Source organism: Diplotaxodon limnothrissa, linkage group LG17, assembly GCF_057381915.1.
Source record: "Diplotaxodon limnothrissa isolate DT_005_m linkage group LG17, D_limnothrissa_male_GT1.1, whole genome shotgun sequence".
Lineage (NCBI taxonomy): Eukaryota > Metazoa > Chordata > Actinopteri > Cichliformes > Cichlidae > Diplotaxodon > Diplotaxodon limnothrissa.
The window spans coordinates 15,787,329-15,809,859 of record NC_140612.1 but is presented as its reverse complement, the minus strand read 5'-3'; the positions used below and the strand labels follow the sequence as shown (position 1 = coordinate 15,809,859).

Below are 22,531 nucleotides of genomic sequence, written 5' to 3'. Positions count from 1 at the left end.
AGCAGATTCAAACAACTGATAACTGACAGGAGGAGGCGCAGATAGATCGGTTACTGCTTTAACTGTCTCTGTGTCTGCCCTCACAAGCCATCTCTCCAGAGTATAAGCCAGTTAGCCGCTTGGCATGAAGTGTATTATTCTCTGCTTTGATAAAAATGTTATTTTCCACGAACTTTTGAAGTACCTTTATGATATGAGTATAGTGTTCCCCTTCTCAAGAAGATTAGTATCCAGGTAGACAAATATATTCAGGAAATCTCTGAGAAGGTCATGGACCATGACCTGTAAGACAGCAGAAGTGTGATCTGGTTTAGTCCTCAAATCTATACATGGACATAATATAGCTCCCCACCTGCTGGGGAGGATGAGGGTCGGATGACTCCAGCATCAAATGAGTCCTTGATACATGGTTAGATGTTCAGGGCCTGAGAGGCTATAAAATGATTGGAGGGAATCAGTGCCCAGGAAGGAAGTCAGTGGCACAGTCATATGTCCAATGTCGGAGTAAGGCTAAAGCTTTTTCCTTGTTGAAACCTCTTTCATTATACAGCTCAGGACCAAGACAATACTCAGATGGCAAATGATCATGTTGCTTTTGATCGTTTGCCTATGGGCAGAATTGCTGACTGTAGGCAGAGGAAAGAACAGTAAGAGCTTTAGCTTTCATTTTTTTAATTTTTCCGGTTAATGTGAGTCTCAAACTAAGGATATCCAAGAATATTTTCTGCAGTGGAAGAAGCCTACAAGAAGAATTGTTGTTGAGTGTAGCAGATAGTAGCTGACGGTAGCATGTGGGGTTGTTCGTCTTTAGGAACAGTCTCACACGCACACCAGTATCCCCATGGCTTAGGCGGGAATTGGATTTTGTCAATGTGGACACTAAGACCTTAAAATCCTTGGGCTCATCACAGGAAGCTAATTCACCTTTTACCCACAGAGAATTATAGACCATCACTCTGAGAGCCTTTAACTTCCAGCCAGTCTCTGCCACAGCTACAGCTACTGCCCTGACATAGACTAAACAAACATCAGCCTTCTACTCTCGAAATAAATGATCAAAAAAAGATTTGAATGATAAATTGTTTATATGATACTGATTGAATGAGATTGGTACACAAATATGATTCTCCCCACTTGACTGTCCAGCCTCACAACAGTGCAGTAGGATATTTTAATATATTCATCAACGAAACCCATTAGCTCAAGCAGATTGTCCCAAGCGGTCCTAAGCTGGCTGGATGATGGTGAGGATGACACGTATTCCTAAACAGAAGCGCCCGGTACACCACCAACTCATTCAGTTCTGAGATATGTGAAGATAGAGACACCAGCAACTATAGTCTTGTCTTCCAGGGGCCAGAACAGGTGACACTGAAGAAAATGGCTCAGGGTAAATGAACATTCTGTAAAATTATAGTTTATGTCGGCAGTAATGACAATCGAAACATGACCAATCGAAAAAACAACATGGAATTGATGTGTGACTTTGCAAAAACAATGTTGGACTCTGTAGTTTGCTCTGGTCTCTACCCCAAACAGACCAGTGACATGTTTAGCCTCATTTTCTCCTTAAATTGCTGGCTGAGTGATGTCCAAAAATGACATGGGCTTTTTAGATAAATGGGAATCTTTCTGGGGAAACTTGGTCATATTAGATGGCATCATCCCAGTTTGGATGGAGCAGCTCTCATTTCTAAAAATCTGAACAAATGTACTAAACCACAAAGCAGAGTTGCAGTCTTACACGCCTCTCTGCAGCTTCTCTCTTCTGGTCTCACCTGAAACCCCATCCCCTTAGACTGTGTCTGCTCCCAAACAGACAAAAAACAAACTAAAAACCAGCAAAAAACAACTTAAACATAAAAAACAGGACAATACAGCATCCACATCTGCACCAAAGCGTAAAACAGTGAAATGTGGATTATTAAACATCACCTCTCTCTCTTCCAAGTCCCTATTAATACATGTTTTAATCACTTATCAACAATTTTTTGGCAACAATCCCCCACCTCAGCTTGTAAATCAAGTAAAGAAGCAGAAAGAGTTATAATCCATTTAAAAGCCTGAGACTTAGCCTTGTCCACTCCAGCTGGAAAACTCAAAATCCAGTTCTATTTGATATTATCTATCGTCCACCTGGGCCTTACACAGAGATTTTGTCTTAATTCTCAGACTTCTTATCTGATTTAGTGCTCAGCTCGGATAATATAATTATTGTGGGTGATTTTAACATCCATGTAGATGCTAAAAATGACAGCCTCAGCATGGCATTTAATCTGTTATTAGACTCAACTGGCTTCTTTCAAAAGGTAAAAGAGCCCTCCCACCACTTTAATCACACTCTGTCCTGTTCTAACTTATGGCATAGAAACTGAACATTTAACAATATTTCCTAAACTGTCTTTGTTCTGATTATTTCCTGATAACATTTCAATTTACAATATTGGATTACACAGCAGTAGGGAGTAGATTTCATCACAGCAGATGTCTTCCTCAAAGTGCTGTAACTAAGTTTAAGGAAATAATTCATCCACAGCTCTCTTCTTCATTGCTTTGTGCCAACACAGTGCAGAGCTACGCTACTCCCACAGAGGTTGATTATTTTGTGCCACACCTCTTCACTGTTTACAACTCTAGATACTGTAGCCCCTCTAAAAATTAGAGCCTCAAATCAGAAGTACTTGACTCCCTGGTATAACTCTCAAACACACTTTAAAGTGGAAAACTGGTAAGCTGGAGAGTAAATAGTATCTCACTAAATTAGAAAAGCATCATTTAGCACAAAAAGCCAGTTTGCTGCTCTACAAAAAGCCCTCTGTAAATCTGGGACATCTTATTATTATTTTCTTTTAAAGTCTAGCTTTAATATTCTTTTCATTCATCTGTCCATTCATTTTTATCACACGCATTTTGAACTATAGTTTTGTTTAGCTATAGTTTAATTCAGTTCAATTTTATATATTCATTTATTTATTTATTGTTAATATACAAATTTAATGCATGTATTTAATTATTTGTTGCTATTAATCTTTGTCTCTCTTCAACAGTATGTCTTTGTCCTGTCTTCATCTACTCACACCCAACCGGTCACACCAGATGCCTTATTCTGTTGGATGCTTCTTCCTGTTAAAAAGGAGTTTTTCCTTTCCTTCCTTCCTTCCTTCCTTCCCACTTTTGCAAAAACACTTGCTCACTGGCAGTCATGATTGTTGTGATTTGCTCTATTCACTTTATAATATTGTGGGGTCTTCACCTTACACCTTCAAATTACAATATAAAGCTCCTTGCACTGTTGTTGTGATTTGGTGCTACACAAATAACATTGAATTGAATAAAGAGAAATGGGTGAGTCACTTCATCTCAAGTCAAATCAGATTTTTTTTGCTCAACCATTTAATATTTGCTTAAAACTTTTGTGGTCTTGAGTATTGGCTAATTAAAATATGAAAATAAAAATAAAATAAAATCCCTGCATTCCTGTAAAGCTCCATATTTGAGCACACCCTAATTTTTTTAAAAAAACATTCTCATTCCAAAATATAACTTTTCTGACAATTTCTGAATAATATATATAGTCATATTTAACAATAAAACAAAAAATAAAAAGGAAGAATGGCGTCTGTAGCTTGAATACATGTGGCACACGTGGAATGTATGGAACACATCCCTTTTTTCATCTGAGCACATGTCATGAAATAAAAACACATTGAGGAGTAACTGAAAGAACGTATGTGCACATAAACACCACACAACGGAAATACACGATTTTACATGACTGTACATCAACTGTGGAATGTAATGCATTATTTGGCCACTAGGTGACATAACATCAATGGCTCGCACAGACTAGTTTGAAGCAAAAACCAGGACAGATTTAAAGGAAATTTCAAATCAAAAAAAGGGAAATTCACTCATATAAACACACAGAGGGAAACACATGTAATGACCTTGTTATTTTATTGTGGAGATGAGGACAGGAAAAAGACAGGAAAAGAAAAGCTCGGTTCATACTCTGTCTGTTCTATAGCCTACATTTAGTTTTACCTTTCACGGTGAATTTTCATTTTAGTAGACTTTTGTAAGTTTTGTAACATTTAAATTCGGACAGCTGTCTCACTTATCGATATCTCACATGCCTTAATAGTATTCAGTTGTAATATGCATTTCTTATCCTTATTCATGTCTCTTATGGTAATAGCGTGCCTCTTGACATGCTGCCAGTCTGTCTAAAAGAATATGTCATCTATCCAAGCAAAGCATTGTTTTTTTTGCACATGTTTTACCCCTCACCTCGCAACTCCCCGCATTGACGAGCCGGTCACATGGTTTCCTTGGACGTCTGCGGGAAGGGGGGGACACAATCTGCGGGCATAAAAATGAAAATCCAGAATACCCTAATGGAGGGGGCCGGGGGTGTGTGTGTGGGGAGGGGAGGGGGGGGGCGCTTAACCGACCAATGAGCTGCAACGGGAGCATTAGTGGTGGCGTCATAGCAGCAGCATCTCTGACTCCAGATTGAGGTGACTCCTGCAACCATGACCGGATGATGAAGGGGTAATAAACGGATACCGATGATGATGTGCTCGTGGAGGTGAAGAAGAAGATGGCTAAAGAGAGATGCTGCTGTCACCGCAACATACGACTTACATACGAGGTAGTCACGCATCGTCTATTTCTGTTTGTGCTGTAATGTAGAACCGGTTTGGCGGAATAACAGCAATAAAGATGGAGACACTTATTCTCGTGTAACTGAAAACAAATTTAGAGGAAATGCAGTGCATAAGAACGCAATGTGTCGTTATATACCCGCCCAGCAGGCATATTATGTTGTAAACCAAAATCCAGTGTTGATGCTGTCAGGTGGTGATAAGCATCTGATTGGTCCGCAGGAGGTCTGGGACTGTTATTAGTCAATAACTGTTTCCTGTTCCTAAGTGATTTGTTGATTTCTGAGCTATATGATTTTCATTAGCAGTCTCAGCACAGAGCTCTTCCTCTACTGTAGCTTTCCATCTAAAGGGCAGTACTTGTGATTTTTCCATCTCTTGAATGAATTACTTCTCTCCAACAAGTTTCTAGGCTTTCTCAAGTGTTTTTACATAGAAGACAGAGAATAGAGGAAAAGCAAATTCACATATTTCAATGACTGTTCTGACTGGCAGTGCTGATGTAATTTATGCAATATTTTACATTTATATCAAAAATATTTAGACAATAGTTTGAAAGTTAGATTGCAATTGTACATGTATGCTGATCTCATTATATATAGAATGTGGTCACTCTGATTAGGCTGAATATGCTACATTCTTTCCAATCACATGACAAAGTCCTTTTTTATCAGGTCCTGTGATGTGTTAAAGATCAAATGCTATCATATTATCCCAATTGAATCCTTTGCTCTCCAATTGCAGGCCAGAGTTTCTAAACGTATGATTCCAGGCACACAAACAAGATATCAGGCCCTCTCCTGTGGAACTAGCTCCCAGTCTAGGTTTTGGTGACAGACATCATGTCTACTCTTAAGACAGGGCTTACAGTTAGTTTTGGATTAGGTGACCACAAACCAACATTATTACAGTTTTTGTTTTCTCTAGATTATAGGATCATCACTTTAAATATAACACATTTAAAATTCAATTAATTACATTTTATTTATTTTGAGCAAAATCATGGCAACAGCCCCTAAAATGATAAAATGGTTTAATTCTACACATTTTTATGCAGGTCTTTTTGTTCAACCCACCGAATTAAAGCTGAAAGTCTGAGCTGAGTTGTTTCATTTAAAATTCATTGTGGTAATATACAGAACCAAAAAGGTTGTCTCTGTCTGTCCAAACATTTATGGACCTAACTGTAAGTGGAGTTTTCAGGTATCTGTACTATACTTTAGTAGTTATTTTTACTTTTTACTTTTACTCCCTACATTTTAAACAAATGTATGTACTTTCTACTCCATATATTAACAGACTTTGCACTTACATCTACTCATGTTGTCATTCAGTGATTCAGGCATAACATTCATTACTTTAAGGACCACTTTTGAGTGTTAGATGAAGATAAACTCAAGCTGTACATTTACTGTAGTACTGTGCTAAAGGTAATAAAAATCTTTTACCTTTTCACTGTTGTAAAGGGTAAAAGGATAGGATAAAATACTTTTTACTTTAATTAAATCAATTAATTAATTTTTTTAACATTTTTATTTGCATCTTCAACTGAAAACCCAAAAGTGCAGCAAGTTCTCAGTTAAACAAATATTTACTATTCATGTACTTTGTTAGGTGTATTTTACACATGTATTTCATTTGCTGACACTTCCACGTGTAAGTGGGGTGCATTTATCCAAAAGTCAGTTTTGCAAATAAGAAAGAAAAAAAACCTGTCAATTTTGTGTAATGTTTGTTAATGTTTAATGACTGAGCATTATGTCACTTGTAGCTTAGATTTGTGATATTTGAGCCAAACCATCACACTGAGTTATTGATTATTTATAAAGTAGTTTTTCAAAATATGCGCTTTGGATGGGGGAGGGCTAATAAATGCATTTGTCTTCTGGCTAAATTTGAGTGAAAACACCTGGGAAAATAATGTCCACATGCTCAAACTGTTGATCAGCTATTTTATGATGTTGATTTCTATCGTGAAACATTCTTCGTTTTTTAACAGTACACACCAGTGAATTCTCTTGGATGAAATAAAAAGACAAAGACAAACTGTCATTCAAAGTCTTTCTGGCAGATTTTTGGCCTTTAAACACTCTTCAAGATCGTCATTCACAGCTTGTACATAAACTGCTGAATTAACTGGACAGCAACATCCTCCCAGCACAGTACACAGACCCTGCATCTAATAAGACAGAGAGTGAAGGTCTGTGCCTCATTCTCTACTCATGGTGAAGAAAGATTCACAAAACACTAATAAATCTCTTGTGCGGGACTAAATATTTGCATTCATTTAATAAAAAAGAAAGATGTTTACATACATCACCAGAGCATTCTCATTCCCAACGCGTAACATACAGACGATTTGTCACATATGTATCAGATTTAGATAACAGCTCAAATGGAGTCCTGACAAACTTACTCAAGTCCACTGAAGATAAAGTTCTTAAAAATACAACTTTTTGATCATATTTTTTCTACATACTTTACTACTAAAGGTATTTTTGACTGCGTTGATGGTCAGCTTTGTCAGTCACAGCTCTAGTTGTCTGAGCACTGTCCAGCATCGGGGTGGCTGTAGCTCAGGAGATAGAGCAGGTTATCTACAAACTGGTAGGTTGGTGGTTCCATCCCTCACTGCTCTGTTTGCCTAATATGCATGGGAAAGATGTTAACAGCAAGTTGCTCTCTGATTGCTCTCGGCATGAGGATGTGTGTAAATGTTAGACAGAAAGAATAGTTTGAATGAGGCATGTTGAATAAAGCACTTTGAGTACTGAGGTGGAGTACGATATGCAAACCAGTTCATTTATAATGGTCCAGTGTTTCGAATTTTTGTTGTGGAATAATGAAATGTTCTTTTGACATGTTTTTATTGGAGATTCAGTACCGGAATTCCAGGAGCGTGACCACGCCTCCAAACACGCTCCTTCCAGTTGTCATCTATATATGTTTCCCCAGTTCTACAAGCTGTTCATTCTCATTTGCCCCACCATCCTGCCCCTTTTCAATTCTTTAACTTCTTCACTTCCATTTGGTACATGGGGACCTGCCAGGCCCCTTCGAGGCCTTCCCCAAACCGCAGCTCAATTCATGTCCAAGCCATTCACCTTTACCTACTAAAATGCTGCCAAACCTAAAATGAGGATGTGGGCCCAGTGAATTATAACATATGTATATTATTTTCTAGTGCTTCTGAGTTTGATTATTTGCCGCTCTTGATTTCTTGTTTAGTTATGTCAGTTCCCTGTGATGTCCAGTCTATCCGAGTCTCATCTCTGTGTCTTGTCCTCAGTGCCTGCTGTTGGAATTCAGTCTTGCTTCAATGTTAGTTTAGCTTATGTCAATTTTTTGCTTCTGGTCTTTGTTTCATCTTCCCTCATAACCTTATGCTGCATGCTCATCTGTCTGTGTTTTTCTCTGGTCCTAGTTTATCAGTCTGTTTTGCCCATCCGCTGCTCTGTTATTATTTTTGTTAACTCAGTCTGCTGCCTGCAATTAAGATGTGTTTAAATTTAGTTCTGGTCTGATGAGTCCTACATTGGGTTTTCAATTTAATTACTTTGAACATCTTTCAAATAAGTATGAAAGAACAAATCGAGTAACACACTGTCAGAGGTTTACTTGCAAAAAAACAGATACAATACAAAATACATACTTCCAGCCTTGATCACAGGTGCATGTCATGGCAAAGCCAATCACATGTAAGCATATATCATAGTAGTAATTAGTAACATGTTGTATCACATAGTTGCTGCTCATACAAATGTCACGTTCAACAACATCCCAAATATGCTCCACTGGACTGAGATCTGGTGATTATGGAGACCAGTAGGGTTGTGTTTCTCCAAACTTCTATTGTGGAATTTTGGTGAAAAATCTGTGCAAAATATAGCCTCCATATCCTGTTCTTAGATAACAGTAGTGACCAACAGTGTGGTCTGCTGTACCAGTCTGATTCAAGGTCAGATACTTTCAGAAATGCTCTTCTGCTTACATTTTTCTAACAAGCGACTGAGTTACTGTTGCCTTTCTATCAGCTCGAAATTCTCCACTGAAAAAATGAGAGCAGCCCATCTGGCATCAAGAACCATGTCACTTTCACTCCCCTTTCTTCCTAATGCTTGGTTTGAACTTCAGCAGGCTGTCTCTGCCATGTCTACATGCAATTTAGTAAAGTTTAAAAGAAATGCTTCACATTTCCTTTCTGTGTTTGAACACTTTTTATTTTTGCAATACTCTTTCTAAAGTCAGTAAGGTTTTGATTAAAGTAAAAAAAAATTATTCACTGTAAACGGAGTTGAGGTGACTGGCTGACATCGACCTGTTATAATTGTTAGCCAGCAACAGCAGTCTAAGCACAAGAGCACAGATACAAGATTCAAGGTGGAAAGCTGAAAGTTACGGTAACAAGGAAAAAAAAAGAAAGAATGTCCAAGTAGGAGGGTAAAGGATGTGATTGGGTTAATAACAGGGTGTAGCTTTCTGTCAGGAGACTGGCCCTCGTCTCTCTTGTTTCATGTCTCATGTCTTTCATGCCTGTCATCACCTCAATCTAGAATAACAATATCAGATAACATTATTCATAGTAGTTAAATTTAACACCGAATTTCTACATCTAGCTCTACTGAATAAACTGTCCCGTTCTCGTAATTTCTCTTTCAATCTTTTTGGAGCGTGAAGGTCAAGTTCTATGATCATAGTTTGACTGCCAAAAATAAAGATGTGAGCTCAGTCAAGGGAATTTGACTGATTCTTCTAAACCACAGGAGTCATGTGTGAAATATCTACGTGCTGACACAGCAACAACTCAGTCAAGAGAATAACTAAACAGTGAAGAAAATCGAAAAGTTACAGACTGATAGGTTAAGTGAATAAATTCTTCTGTTATGCAGTGGTGACCACAGCTTGTCAGAAGAGAATAATACGCACACAGAATTAATATGGAATTAAAAAAATGATAAAAATCATAATCTTAGATGAAACTGGTAACTTAATGTAGTCTCATAAACAAATGTCAGTTTCTGTGGTAACAATATTCTGCTAATATACAAGTTAAAGGTAAATGACTGCAGGTGTGTCACACCACCTCCTTCCTGGTATCCATTCCTCAGGGATGTCCCCTCTCTCCAGGATTGTGTTAAACAAAGACCACTTAAAAAGACCACTGCCCTCTCTCCTACATATCCATACTGCCACAGGTATGTCATACCTTCCTACCTTCACACCTGCCTTTCCGCTCTTCTTCCTCTTCCTTAGTGCCCTCATTACTAAATTTTCTCCCGCCATTATCTTCTTTTTCATTTTCCTTATTCTTGTTTCTATAATAATCTTTGAAGTTTACTTTGAAATTGTTTTTGCCCTAACCCCATGGGTTGGGAACTATAGGCCTGATGTAAGGAATTATGAATACACAGTAACACCCAAGACTCCAAGTGACCCAAGCAGTAAATCACACTTGAGTGAAGGGTTTGTTATTTTGGCTAATTGCGTTTGGCTCAGTTGAGGGAAGCCTCTCAGTTCAACCTCTGATTTTCTGTCTCTTGCCCCAATAAGGCCTGCTGGCCAGCTGCACGCTGCGTGCTATGTGTGGAATGTGAGGATATCTATGCTTAGGTCAAGATGGAAGGACAGTGAAGGTGAGGAAGAGAGGAGAAGAGACATTCCCTGTTCCTTAACCCCAAACCTACAGGTCATGTATCTGTATCTATCTGGCAGATTGCAGGTTACACTAAATTATGAATTGACCAGTTTTAGATTTCATATATGCACATAGATCCAAATATAGCAAGGTATCTCTATGTAATGAATATTAAGTGTTATTTACATACTCAGTTCCTATGAAGCTGTTATTACATGGCAGTACATGAAGTAGTAGAATTTACTACTAAACAGGTCTTGTTATCTCAATAAAATTAAACTGTAGTGAGTTATGATCACTATAATCTTTCTTTTCCCCATTTTGTTTGGCTTATTTTAGCGCGAATCAAAAACAGGTGTCAAAAAAAGGTGCACGAGCTCTTGGCCAGCATTAGCACATGTATTGTGGTTGTGAATAAAAACAGTCAGCAAACATGAACATCGGGTACAGCTGTCTGGCAAATGTGAATCTATATAAAAACCTGTGGGAGTTTAGAAAGCAGAAAACAATTCCAGTGTCTTTCCTGTTTTTTTCACCAGTTTGTTACCACTACTGTACTACTTTCACTTCATTTCCAAGATTATTGTATACAAAAACATTATTTATCTAAAACGGTGGATCATGACCAAAGGAGGAGACAATTTGATTTTATTTGGATCTGGGAATGTGTTTTAATATTATTATTATTATTATTATTATTATTATTATTATTATTATTATTATTATTATTATTTTCTTTTTCATTATTATTATTGTTGTTATTATTATGAGTCAAGGTTTTCCCCTTGCATGAAAACACGTTTTCTGAGTGCCATTAAGATTTGAATTCAAATACAATTTTCTCGTTGCTATACACACACTTTTATGAAGTAAAGTAGCAGCAAAACAAATGATAAATAACCATTAATACTGTAACTTGGCACACCTTGTCTAATTGTGCTTGCCCTTCGTTTACTAAGTGATAATTATCATTATCTGTGCACATTAAACTGAATATGCAATATTAAGAAAGGTAACAGAAAATTAAAACTCCTATGACCAAAGAAGAGGCTTCTCTCTAATTTATAAAGGTCTGGTTCTCAGGTGAATGAATATACAATTTGATCCTTTGTGTTAATAAACTGCCACACCTAAAATTGCCCATAGGAGTTTTTCTTTAAACCAAACACAGTTTAAATCTGATTTTTTCTCCCTACATACAGACTCACACAGACCACACCCTCCTGTTTGGAGAAGCACTGAATAAGAATTTCCACAAACGTTGATCCAGACCACTGTTTTTGACTCCTAGCCTAAAGCTGTCTAGCTTTGATCCTGAGCTCCCTCGGCCAACCTCAATGTGCTGCTTGTTTGTTCAGATCTAGTCGGCACAGCTATGCTGTGATTCTTTTAAACTGATTTTCAAGAGAGTGATAACAGAGGTGCTTAATGCTGCTTTTATGTGAAGGATCTGAACATTTTCTCCAGGAAAAAATGTAAAGCAGTTCAGTGTTTTGTGTTGGAGGAAATTAGTGTCTAAATGCCGCCTTTTACCTGTTGCAACACGTTAGACACACCTACAGGGAGAAGGAGGTGTGCATAAACACACATGCACACTATCAAACACACAGGTATCCTCCTTGTGCTCCACCTGCCTTTAAAAAGTACCAGAGGCAAATAGTCAATAGACAGTGAGTATTTTATTAGAAATGGCTGGAAAACGTTGGTGTGGTTTATACACCCACTGACACACACACGCACACATACCTGGTGAAGCGGCTGTTGTGGAGCATGCTGAGACAGATCACTCTTTCATGGTGAAGCAAGCAGCCTCTGTGTACCTTTGCTCCACGGTGCTGTTTACCACGTCTCTCTGTGACTCTCGCTGCCACGTCAAATGACTGCCTGGGTGCTTGGCTCGCTCCTCTGGGAGCCTCGTGGCCGAAGAGCCTGACTGTGGTCACTCTGCTTTGACTCTGAAGATTCTCTGCAACTTTGCTATTTGCAGCTTGTAATATGCCTGGGTTTGAGTGTTTACTGAAACTCTAATGGCAGCTAGGAGGTAATCGGATATCTTCGGGTCTCTGAAGGCTGAGGCCAAGGACTATTCACCTGACAGATGAGGACATACTATGTACTGAGCTTTTGTGCTGTTTTTTAATGATACAGCTGAAAAATGAGTGGATTTCTTTATAGAGGAAGGTAAGCCTTTGCAACAGTGCTTATGATGAGTCAGTTTGATGAATGTGCATGGTTTGTGAAGTGTGAGTGTGTTGTATTTCTTTGTTCTGTATAGGCATGTGTGAGTGCGCTTTTATAAATGTAACATGTAGAGAAAAGATTTTGTTCTGAAAGCAGAGTCTCATTTACCTTTCAGGAGAAAAGAGAGCTGTTGTGTCAGTATTACACGGAAATTAGCTCAGCCAGCTGCAGTCATTTCAACGTAAACAGCTGCATTATCTGTGTCCACTGTTGTTATTTTAACCCCTTCAGGCATGTGACAAAACATTAGTCATGTTTTATTTCTCATACTAAAAGTAATTCATGCAATTACACTAACAGTGTAAAATATTGTGTCATCCAGTTGGAACTTATTCTTAAAACTGATGAGATGACTGAAAACGTCACGATTTGGTGGCTGCTGCGGTCCAGCAAATGGAAATATTCTACATGTTATTGTCTGGGGTTAAAGTGGAATTTGACAAGGGGGACGCTAAGTTCAGGGCAGCCAGGGAGCAACTACATTATATTACAATTTAGAAGCCTTTGTTACATTTGCCACTATCCAACCCTTGGCCACCTTAAAGCTGAAATTTGGCACCTGTTGTTAAAAAGCTTAATACCACTTTAGATTCAGATTCACGTTAAATTGAAATTGATGACATCCTCAAGAACAAACTTCTGTTACTTATTGAAAACTTAAATATGCAATTATTTTGAAGCATTATTACCTTTCTTTTCAAAGGTCAACGAAACATGAAAACTTCATGTACAAACTATTTAGTCAAATCAAATGCAAACTGCCTAAAAGATTGCTGACTTTACAAACAAATACGATTGTAAAACCTTCTCCCTTGGTAGTTACACTTCCACCACTATCTTTCTATTGAGAATTTGCTCAGAAATTACAATTCAGAATTGAGTGCTTTGTCTCTTTCTTAAAATGTATCTGTTGCTAACCACGGAAACTGCCATATGGATTAATAAATGAACACAAACAGAAGCAGAGCAAAAGATGAAGGTTTCATCCACCCTCTCCAGTGCTAAAGTCCCTTCGTCTAACCTCACAATACAAGAAAAGAAGGCCGTTGCATCACTGAGCAAAAACAAAACATCACCATATTACCAGCCGACAAGGGGAGGTGCACTTTTGTTCTAAACCCAACGGATTATCACACAAAAATTACTGCACTCCTTAGTGACAACAGTACCTATGAAGCATTAAAATGAGACCCCACAAGCGACTACAAAAGTCAACAGTTGCCTGCAAGAACTTGAAAAGGATAAAGTCATTGACTGCCCTACATACATACCGTCGTCTATACCAAGGGGATGCTATACCCTGTATTTACGGACTTCCAAGGATCCACGAAGAAGGACTCCCACTCAGACCCAGTGTTAGCAGTATAAACTCAACTACCTACAACATTTCCAAACACCTTGCCACCATCCTTGTGCCCCTTGTGGGGAACAACCCCATCACATCAACTCCACTGACTTCAACAACAAGGACCAGAAACTTGCACTGGATCCAGATGAAACCATAGTGTCCTTTGATGTGGTTTTACTCTTCACTTGCATACCTACAAATGAGGCAGTGGAGACTCTCAGAAAACGACTACAAGAAGACAGCTCCTTGGAAAACTGAACCAGCTTCACCCCCAAACAAATTTGTACACTGTTAGATCTCGGCCTTACCACCACATATTTTAAATACAACAAGGGTTTCTACAGACAAAAACATGGATGTGCCATGGGCTCCCGAGTGTCACCTATTGTAGCCAACCTTTACATGGAGGAAGTGGAAAGAAAAGCTCTTGTCTCTTTTAAAAGGACAGCACCAAGCCATGGGTACAGATACATGGATGGCACCTGGATCAAAACTAAAACCCAAGAAGTTGAATCCTTCAGTGCTCACATCAACTCATTAGACAGAAATTTAAAGTTCAATAGGGAAGACACAAAGGATAACAGTCTGCCACATTGAGGAAAATGGAAACCTTAGCATTGCCACAAGACCACACACACAGACCAGTGCCTACTCTTTGACACCCACCATCCTCTGGAACACAAACCTGGAGAAATCAGGACCCTGTAACACCGGGCAGAAAACATTCCCTCTATGCCAGAAGGGAAAAAGAAGGAACACACATGTAAAGAAAGCTCTTACAACATGTAGTTATTCTAATTGGGCTTTCATAAAATCACCAAAGATGCACAGAAAAGAAGGTCAGACACCAACTGGAGAGAATCAGAAGGACAAATGGAACTATACTGTCATCCCCTTTTGTAGCAGGTTTATCAGAGAAACTCAGGAGAGTCTTCTCCAAACACGAGATCCCAGTATACTTCAGACCCAGCCGCACCCTCAGACAAAAACTGGTTCATCCCAAAAACAAAAATCCCAAACACAAACTAAACAACATTGTGTATGCTGCACAGTGCAGAGAAGAGTGCTCAGACCTCTACATTGGACAAACCAAACAGCCACTTCATAAATGCATAGCACAACATAGAAGAGCCACCTTGACAAGACGAGACTATATCTGCATCTAAAGGTTAAAGGTCACTGTTACGAGGATGCAGATGTTCACATTTTGGACAGAGGAGACAGATGGTTTGATAGAGGAGTGAAAGAGGCCATCTATGTCCACTGTGAACGACAGTATTTGAACAGAGATGGTGGCTTGTGACACCAACTGTCTGCCATCTATAATCCAGGTTTGAGATCCCTTTCCAGACACCTTAACGCCCAATAACATCTTGTGTCATTTGATCTCAGTAAGTTACATGATAGGGTCAGGCAAGGCCTCATGGGTTCACCCTAAACCTTGGTTGATCAGGGATCTAGAGAAATTTTCTTAGGGTGTCATGGAAATCAAATGGGGTGGCCAAATCAAAGCCTTAAAAAAAAAAAAAAAAAACGCAACACATATTCCGGTGTTACATATGGTTAAAATGATTCAAATGCAGTAGGTATACGTTTCATATAAAATCACACAAAAAACATAAAATCCTAGTAGTAGTTATATATTTTTTACTGTAAAAACCACAGACATGTTTAGTAAATTATTTTCATAACTTGAAATGCAAATATAAATTGTAAATTTTGAAAACTTATGCACAAATTTTGTAAACATTAAAGTTATATACAACTATTTATCTAAAAATGCAGCCAATGCAATTACACATAATCCTAATACTCTACCTGAGCACTCAAAGCACATTAAACATCATGCCCCATTCACTCAATCACACAAGCACCTTTTCTATGCTTTGTCTCCCTAATATTCACAAACATTCACACTTGGATGCATTAAGCAACCTTCTGATTAGTAGATGCTCTGCTCTACCTCCTGAGCTACAGCGACCCCACTTCTTAAGCAGTCTTTACCTTACAACAGAATCTCTAATCTTCCTCTCATGTCTCCTCTTTCTTATTTTACTCTCCATCGCAGAGAGTAAAATTATCACGCATTAACATTTTTTCTTCCCTTGGAAATACAGCCACTTCACCCATAGATATCAAATTATGTGCCAAATTGCACAGAAACAGTGTGTGTGTCATACATCATATATTGAGCCTTTTAAAATGATGAATTTGAAATTACCCGGCATTTCAAAAAAGTTGGATTTCGTTCACTCCACTTCTGTGGTGCTAGCTAGATGCTGAAGTACCTTGGATACAACTTATATAAATTATGGTTATATCTTAACCATGAATGCATCAAAAACCCAGGATCGCAAGTTCGATTCCTGCCTGGGGCGTCTGTATCCAGTAAGGGTCCTAAGGCTAGACCCCTTATGCTAAGCGAGCCTACCGCAGACATGAGCGAGACAGATAAATATGAAGGCATGCCGGCTCGGACGTCGCCCGGATCAACAAGGTCCGCGTCAGGTGTTGAGGAACCAGGGCACCCTGACGAAAAGTGGGCTACTGGAACAAGAAGGCATCGGTGGGCAAGAGACGAAAACAGGGCGTTGTTGGAATGCTACTACGCAAGTAACCCCGGCGGAAGGGGCTACATGAATAGGATGACGGACCTATGGATTCTTCGATACCCAACATCCACAATGACGGCGAAACAACTAGTAGCTCAGTGTTCCAACATTCGAAAGAAGGGACTGCTCTCACAGCTAGAGATTGACGAGGTACAACACAAATGCTACGGCAAGGAGGAGTCAGGACGCCAGGTCAGGGGGGAGATATCATCACCCCCACCCGAGATTGGGTACATAGCCCCAAGTGCGATAGGAGAAGGATCGTTGAGTGCGAGAGGAACTGACCTGAAAAATAGGATAATGGCCAAGCTTGAAACCTGGATCCCCCGTAGCCGGTTACCAAGATTACGTGAAGTACCCTCAGAAGGTCTGCTAGATGATGTTAATGCAGCACTACGGACAATACCTACAACCACGATTACCGACACTAACAAGCTGATCTACAATACGGCAGCAGTGATCAGTGAGATGCTTGGCTACAAGTTGAACAGCCACAAGGGGCAGTACCCTCCATGGAGAAGGAGGCTAGAGGGCAAGATCAAAGTAGCACGGAGGGAGGTTAGCCAACTAATGGAGTTGCAGAAAGGTGCGACAAAGAAGGTGCCTATGAAATACAGCAAGCTGTCCGTACCTGAGGCCTTGGAAACTGCCAAGCAAAGACTCACAGCCTTGGCCAGCCGCTTGAGGAGGTACACCAGAGAGATAGAAGGCAGGAGAATAAACCAGCTGTTCTCCACAGAACCAGCAAAGGTGTACTCTCAGTGGCAAGGGAACAATAATAAGAGAACAGCACCACCAAGGCTGGAGACGGAGCTATACTGGAAGAGCATATGGGAGAAGGACGCAACCCATAACGGCAATGCTCAGTGGCTAGTGGATCTGAGGGCAGACCACAGCGACCTCCCTGAACAGGGTCCAGTAACCATCACAGTGGCAGATATCCAAGAAAGGGTCTCCAGTATGAAGAGTTGGACAGCACCAGGGCCCGACATGGTTCACGCCTACTGGCTAAAGAAGCTGACTGCACTCCACGAGCGTCTGGCAGCACAAATGAACCAGCTGCTAGTTAACGAGAGACACCCGGAATGGCTAACCGAAGGTCGGACGGTCCTGATCCCCAAGGACCCCAAGAAGGTCCTTGTACTACATGGAAGCTCCTGTCAGGCATCATATCGGCTAAGATGAACAGGCACATGGGTCAATACATGAGTGGGACACAGAAAGGAATTGGCAAGAATACCAGAGGCGCAAAACACCAGCTACTGGTAGACAGAACAGTCAGCCGAGACTGCAAGACCAGACTGACCAACCTGTGCACTGCCTGGATTGATTACAAGAAGGCCTATGACTCAATGCCCCACAGCTGGATACTGGAATGCCTAGAATTGTACAAGATCAATGGGACCCTAAGAGCCTTCATCAGGAACTCAATGGGGATGTGGCGTACAACACTAGAGGCCAACTCCAAGCCCATAGCACAAGTCACCATCAAGTGCGGGATCTACCAAGGAGATGCTCTGTCCCCACTGCTGTTCTGCATAGGCCTGAACCCCCTCAGTGAGATCATTAACAAGACTGGCTACGGATACCGACTACGGAACGGAGCAGTTGTCAGCCACCTCCTGTACATGGATGACATCAAGCTGTATGCCAAGAGTGAACGAGACATCGATTCACTGACCCACACTACCAGGCTATACAGCAATGACATTGGAATGTCGTTCGGACTGGAGAAGTGTAGTCGGATGGTAACAAAAAGAGAGAAGGTAGTCAGAACTGAGGGGATTGAACTACCAGAAGGCAACATTGCAGACACAGAGGACAGTTACAAGTACCTGGGGATCCCGCAGGCAAATGGGAACCATGAAGAGGCCGCTAGAAAGGCTGCAACCACCAAGTACCTGCAGAGGGTCAGGCAAGTCCTGAGGAGTCAGCTGAATGGTAAGAACAAGATCCGGGCCATCAACACGTACGCCCTGCCCGTGATCAGGTACCCTGCTGGGGTAATAGGCTGGCCAAAGGAGGAGATAGAAGCCACTGACATAAAGACAAGAAAGCTCCTTACCATGCATGGAGGGTTTCACCCCAAGTCCAGCACCCTGAGGCTGTACGCTAAGCGGAAGGAAGGGGGCCGGGGACTGGTGAGTGTCAGCACCACAGTCCAGGATGAGACAACGAACATCCAAGAATACATTGGGAAGATGGCCTCAACTGACCGAGTGCTCAGTGAATACCTCAGGCAGCAGAAACCCAAGAAAGAGGAGGGAGACGAGGAACCATCATGGAAGGACAGGCCCCTGTACCACCGGCAGATAGAGGAGGTGGCTGATATCCAGAAATCCTACCAGTGGCTGGACAAAGCTGGACTGAAAGACAGCACAGAGGCACTAATCATGGCAGCACAAGAACAAGCTCTGAGTACAAGATCCATAGAGGCTGGGGTCTATCACACCAGGCAAGACCCCAGGTGCAGGCTGTGTAAAGATGCCCCAGAGACAATGCAGCACATAACAGCAGGGTGCAAGATGCTAGCAGGCAAGGCATACATGGAACGCCATAACCAAGTGGCCGGCATAGTGTACAGGAACATCTGTGCCGAGTATAACCTGGAAGTCCCGAGGTCAAAATGGGAGATGCCCCCAAGGGTGGTGGAGAATGACTGAGCTAAGATCCTGTGGGACTTCCAGATACAGACGGACAAAATGGTGGCGGCTAACCAACCGGACATAGTGGTGGTAGACAAACAGAAGAAGACGGCCGTAGTGATCGATGTAGCGGTTCCGAATGACAGCAACATCAGGAAGAAGGAACACGAGAAGCTGGAGAAATACCAAGGGCTCAGAGAAGAGCTCGAGAGGATGTGGAGGGTGAAGGTAACGGTGGTCCCCGTGGTAATCGGAGCACTAGGTGCGGTGACTCCCAAGCTAGGCGAGTGGCTCCAGCAGATCCCGGGAATAACATCGGAGATCTCTGTCCAGAAGAGCGCAGTACTGGGAACAGCTAAGATACTGCGCAGGACCCTCAAGCTCCCAGGCCTCTGGTAGAGGACCCGAGCTTGAAGGATAAACCGCCCGCAGGGGCGTGCTGGGTGGGTTTTTTTTTTTTTTTTATATATAGTACTATTCTTAGTTAGCGTATTGTCTGTCTTGTTAATGTTGGTTTATGTTGGTTTATAATGGAGCACTGTAACAAAAAATAATTTCCCCCAGGGATCAATAGAGTATTCTGATTCTGATTCTCAGTGTCCCAGGCTGCAAAATTGGCTAGCTTGCCAACCAATAATTCACATGAATTCAGTCTTTGCGTTTGGCTAATAAATGATTTACTGATGAATAAATATCATCATCATATCAGTTATTCTAAAAGATCATATTAGCTGGTGAAGTAATTTGGCAATGTAATGTTAGCAAAAAAGTTAGCTATCTAGCAATCACTGCACGGAGTTGTTGATAGGTGTATTTTGTAAAGTATTCTGTTACGTTACTCAATGAGAGTAATGTATTCTGAATACTTTGGATTACTTAATACATTCTCATGCTTTTTACAACTACATGAATGTACTATTGCTGTGTGATTTATTACTATTACTGAAGGTTACTTGCCATACCAACACCAACTAGATGTTTAAATTTATTTATTTATTGTCATTGTCAAGAACAATGAAATTGCGTTTGGGGCTTCCATACAACCCAAAAAAAAGAAGAAAATAATAAATACCCCTTAAAACCCAAGTGTACATATTTAACCCAGTGTGACTCCAATGCAATAAGACAATCCTTAGCAATAATGTTCGTAGAAATTCAGACAAAGACCTGAGAAACATGACAAAATACAACAATGCAACCCATTCAATATTATTGTACTGTGAGATATGATATCAGATATGATAGTTATCTATTTAAGAAAGAGGGGGGGGGGGGGGGCAGGAGGGGGAAGAGAATAAAGATATGATGCACCAATGCAGACCAGTTCATTGCTATTAAGAAGTTGGATATGGTTATTGTCCGTGAGAGGGGGGCAGAGAGTTCAGGAGCCTCACAGCCTGTGGATACAGGCTGTTGGCCAGTCTGGATGTTCTGGCCTGTATAGACCTGTACCTTCTCCCTGAGGGCAGCAGATGGAAAAGGTGGCGCGCAGGGTGATGTTGGTCCCGCAGGATACTGTGCACCCTCCTCAGACAGCGAGTGGGGAAGATATTACTGATCTCTGGCAGACTTGTTCCAATAATTCTGCCAGCTTCTTTCACCACCCGCTGGAGTGCTTGCTGATCGGCCTTGGTGCAGCTGGGGAACCACACTAGAAATCCATACGTCAGAACGCTGCTGATGGCACAGTTGTAGAAGTTCAACATCAGAGATCTGGGAATGTGTGCGCTCCGCAGTCTCCTCAGGTAGTAGAGGCGCTGTTGGGCCTTCCGTACAACTGAGGTGATATGGTTGCCCCAGGACAGGTCCTCGGTCACAGTTACCCCCAAGAATTTAAAACTGCTCACCCTCTCCATCTTAATCTAAATGAGTAACAGTAGGTGGACATTAGGTAAAGCTGCACTTTTGGCAGCGAATGCGTATATAGAACAGGTCAGCGGCTCCAAACCGTAGTAAAGGGACCTCTGGCTAATACGTCAGGTTCCGTGTCGGGCTTGTAGCTGTAATCTAGCTTTACTTTGTTGTCTGGGTCAACTTCGCTAGTGAGAGACAGAGAGAGGCGTTGAAAATCTGCTCCAACAGAACTTATTGTTTTGGAGGAAAACACGAACACAGTGTACAGTCGAGTCTTAATAGCTTACTTACAACTGGGCTACACTTCCCAGAAGGCTACATTCTTTAGGGCTATACCTGTAACACTCTGCCTATTGCCTTTATATTAAATAATTTTTTGAACAATAATTTGAAAAAATCTTTTGTCACGTCATTATGCAGGCCGCAAGGTTGAGACACAGGCATTAGAGCCTCTTAATGTGTGTTTTGTTTGGGTTTCCACCGGCACGGAATTACCAAAAATAGAGAGGGGACAGCCTAACATATGAAACAGGAAAAGACTGCCGTGTAATCCCTTTATTTCAACAAAGTAACTGTATTATAAATACCACCTTTTAAATGGTAACTGTAACGGAATACATTTACTCATATTTTGTATTTTAAATACATAACAGCGGTACATGTATTCCGTTACTCCCCAACACTGGTTACAGGATATGTCTCAGGAGTGTAAATGACTTAACCAACCTCACCCAATCAGAGTATTCTCCTATATATGGCGGCTTGTAATTCATGTATATTAGCAGGGGTGCACAGGTTAGTTAACATTAGGTCCCAAAAATGAGGAAGTCTCTAAGAAGTTAGAGTTTCACGGCCAGTTGGTGGAAGGAGTTCTTGGATTATTCCATGCTGTCTTTGTTTACTGTTTCCCCATTGGTGACTGATGGCTGTGTGACTTGAAGCATTTGCTGACTCATTTTCCACCAGCAGCATGTGAGTGTCAGCTTCTCTGACATGGCAGTGTGAAGCAGCTCTGCTCATTCCTACTGCTTTGTACGACTTACTACATTTTCACTCATACATCATGCAGACAGGACTCCAGCAGAAAACAAGTTTAGTGCAAAGATAAGGATCATTATGGTGAAGACACATGGGAAAATGTTCAGGGACTTTACTGATAGCTGTCTCTGTTTTCAGGCACTGTGGTGCAGATAAACGGGCCAGGCCGAAAAGCATGATGGGTAAGTGTCTCCTAATGTATTACAAATGCAAAGTGGTGCTTGTCTTATTTTTTAAATGTGCATTTTCTCCTGCTTCTAAAAATTAAACAATGTTCATTTCTTTGTAAGTAAGCTGCCTTTATCATTCAAACTTGGGTCCTATAACTTAAGAATACCCCTACCTTGGCAGCTTGATGGCCTGTGAAGTATCTTTGCTCTTCCTAGGACAGATCTCCAAAGTGATTTCTGGGATCTGCTGGATCCATTCACCCAGTTTGGTGGTTACTGCCCTGAATGCTCTGATTACCTCAGGCATCACTGTTCTCTGGC

The 22,531-nt window shown here is 40.9% G+C and overlaps 1 protein-coding gene across 5 annotated transcripts in view; it reads left to right on the top strand.

Moving 5' to 3' along the window:
- The first annotated feature begins 12,265 nt into the window (after window positions 1-12,265).
- pde4dip (phosphodiesterase 4D interacting protein) overlaps window positions 12,266-22,531 on the top strand; it is a 99,726-nt gene continuing 89,460 nt past the window's right edge. For all 5 annotated transcript variants that reach the window (XM_085376806.1, XM_085376803.1, XM_085376804.1 and 2 more), the window contains exons 1-2: window positions 12,266-12,483; window positions 22,179-22,222. In XM_085376806.1, the coding sequence (XP_085232932.1) occupies window positions 12,458-12,483; window positions 22,179-22,222 (70 nt within the window). In that variant the 5' untranslated portion in view covers window positions 12,266-12,457. The remainder of the gene's footprint in view (window positions 12,484-22,178; window positions 22,223-22,531) is intronic.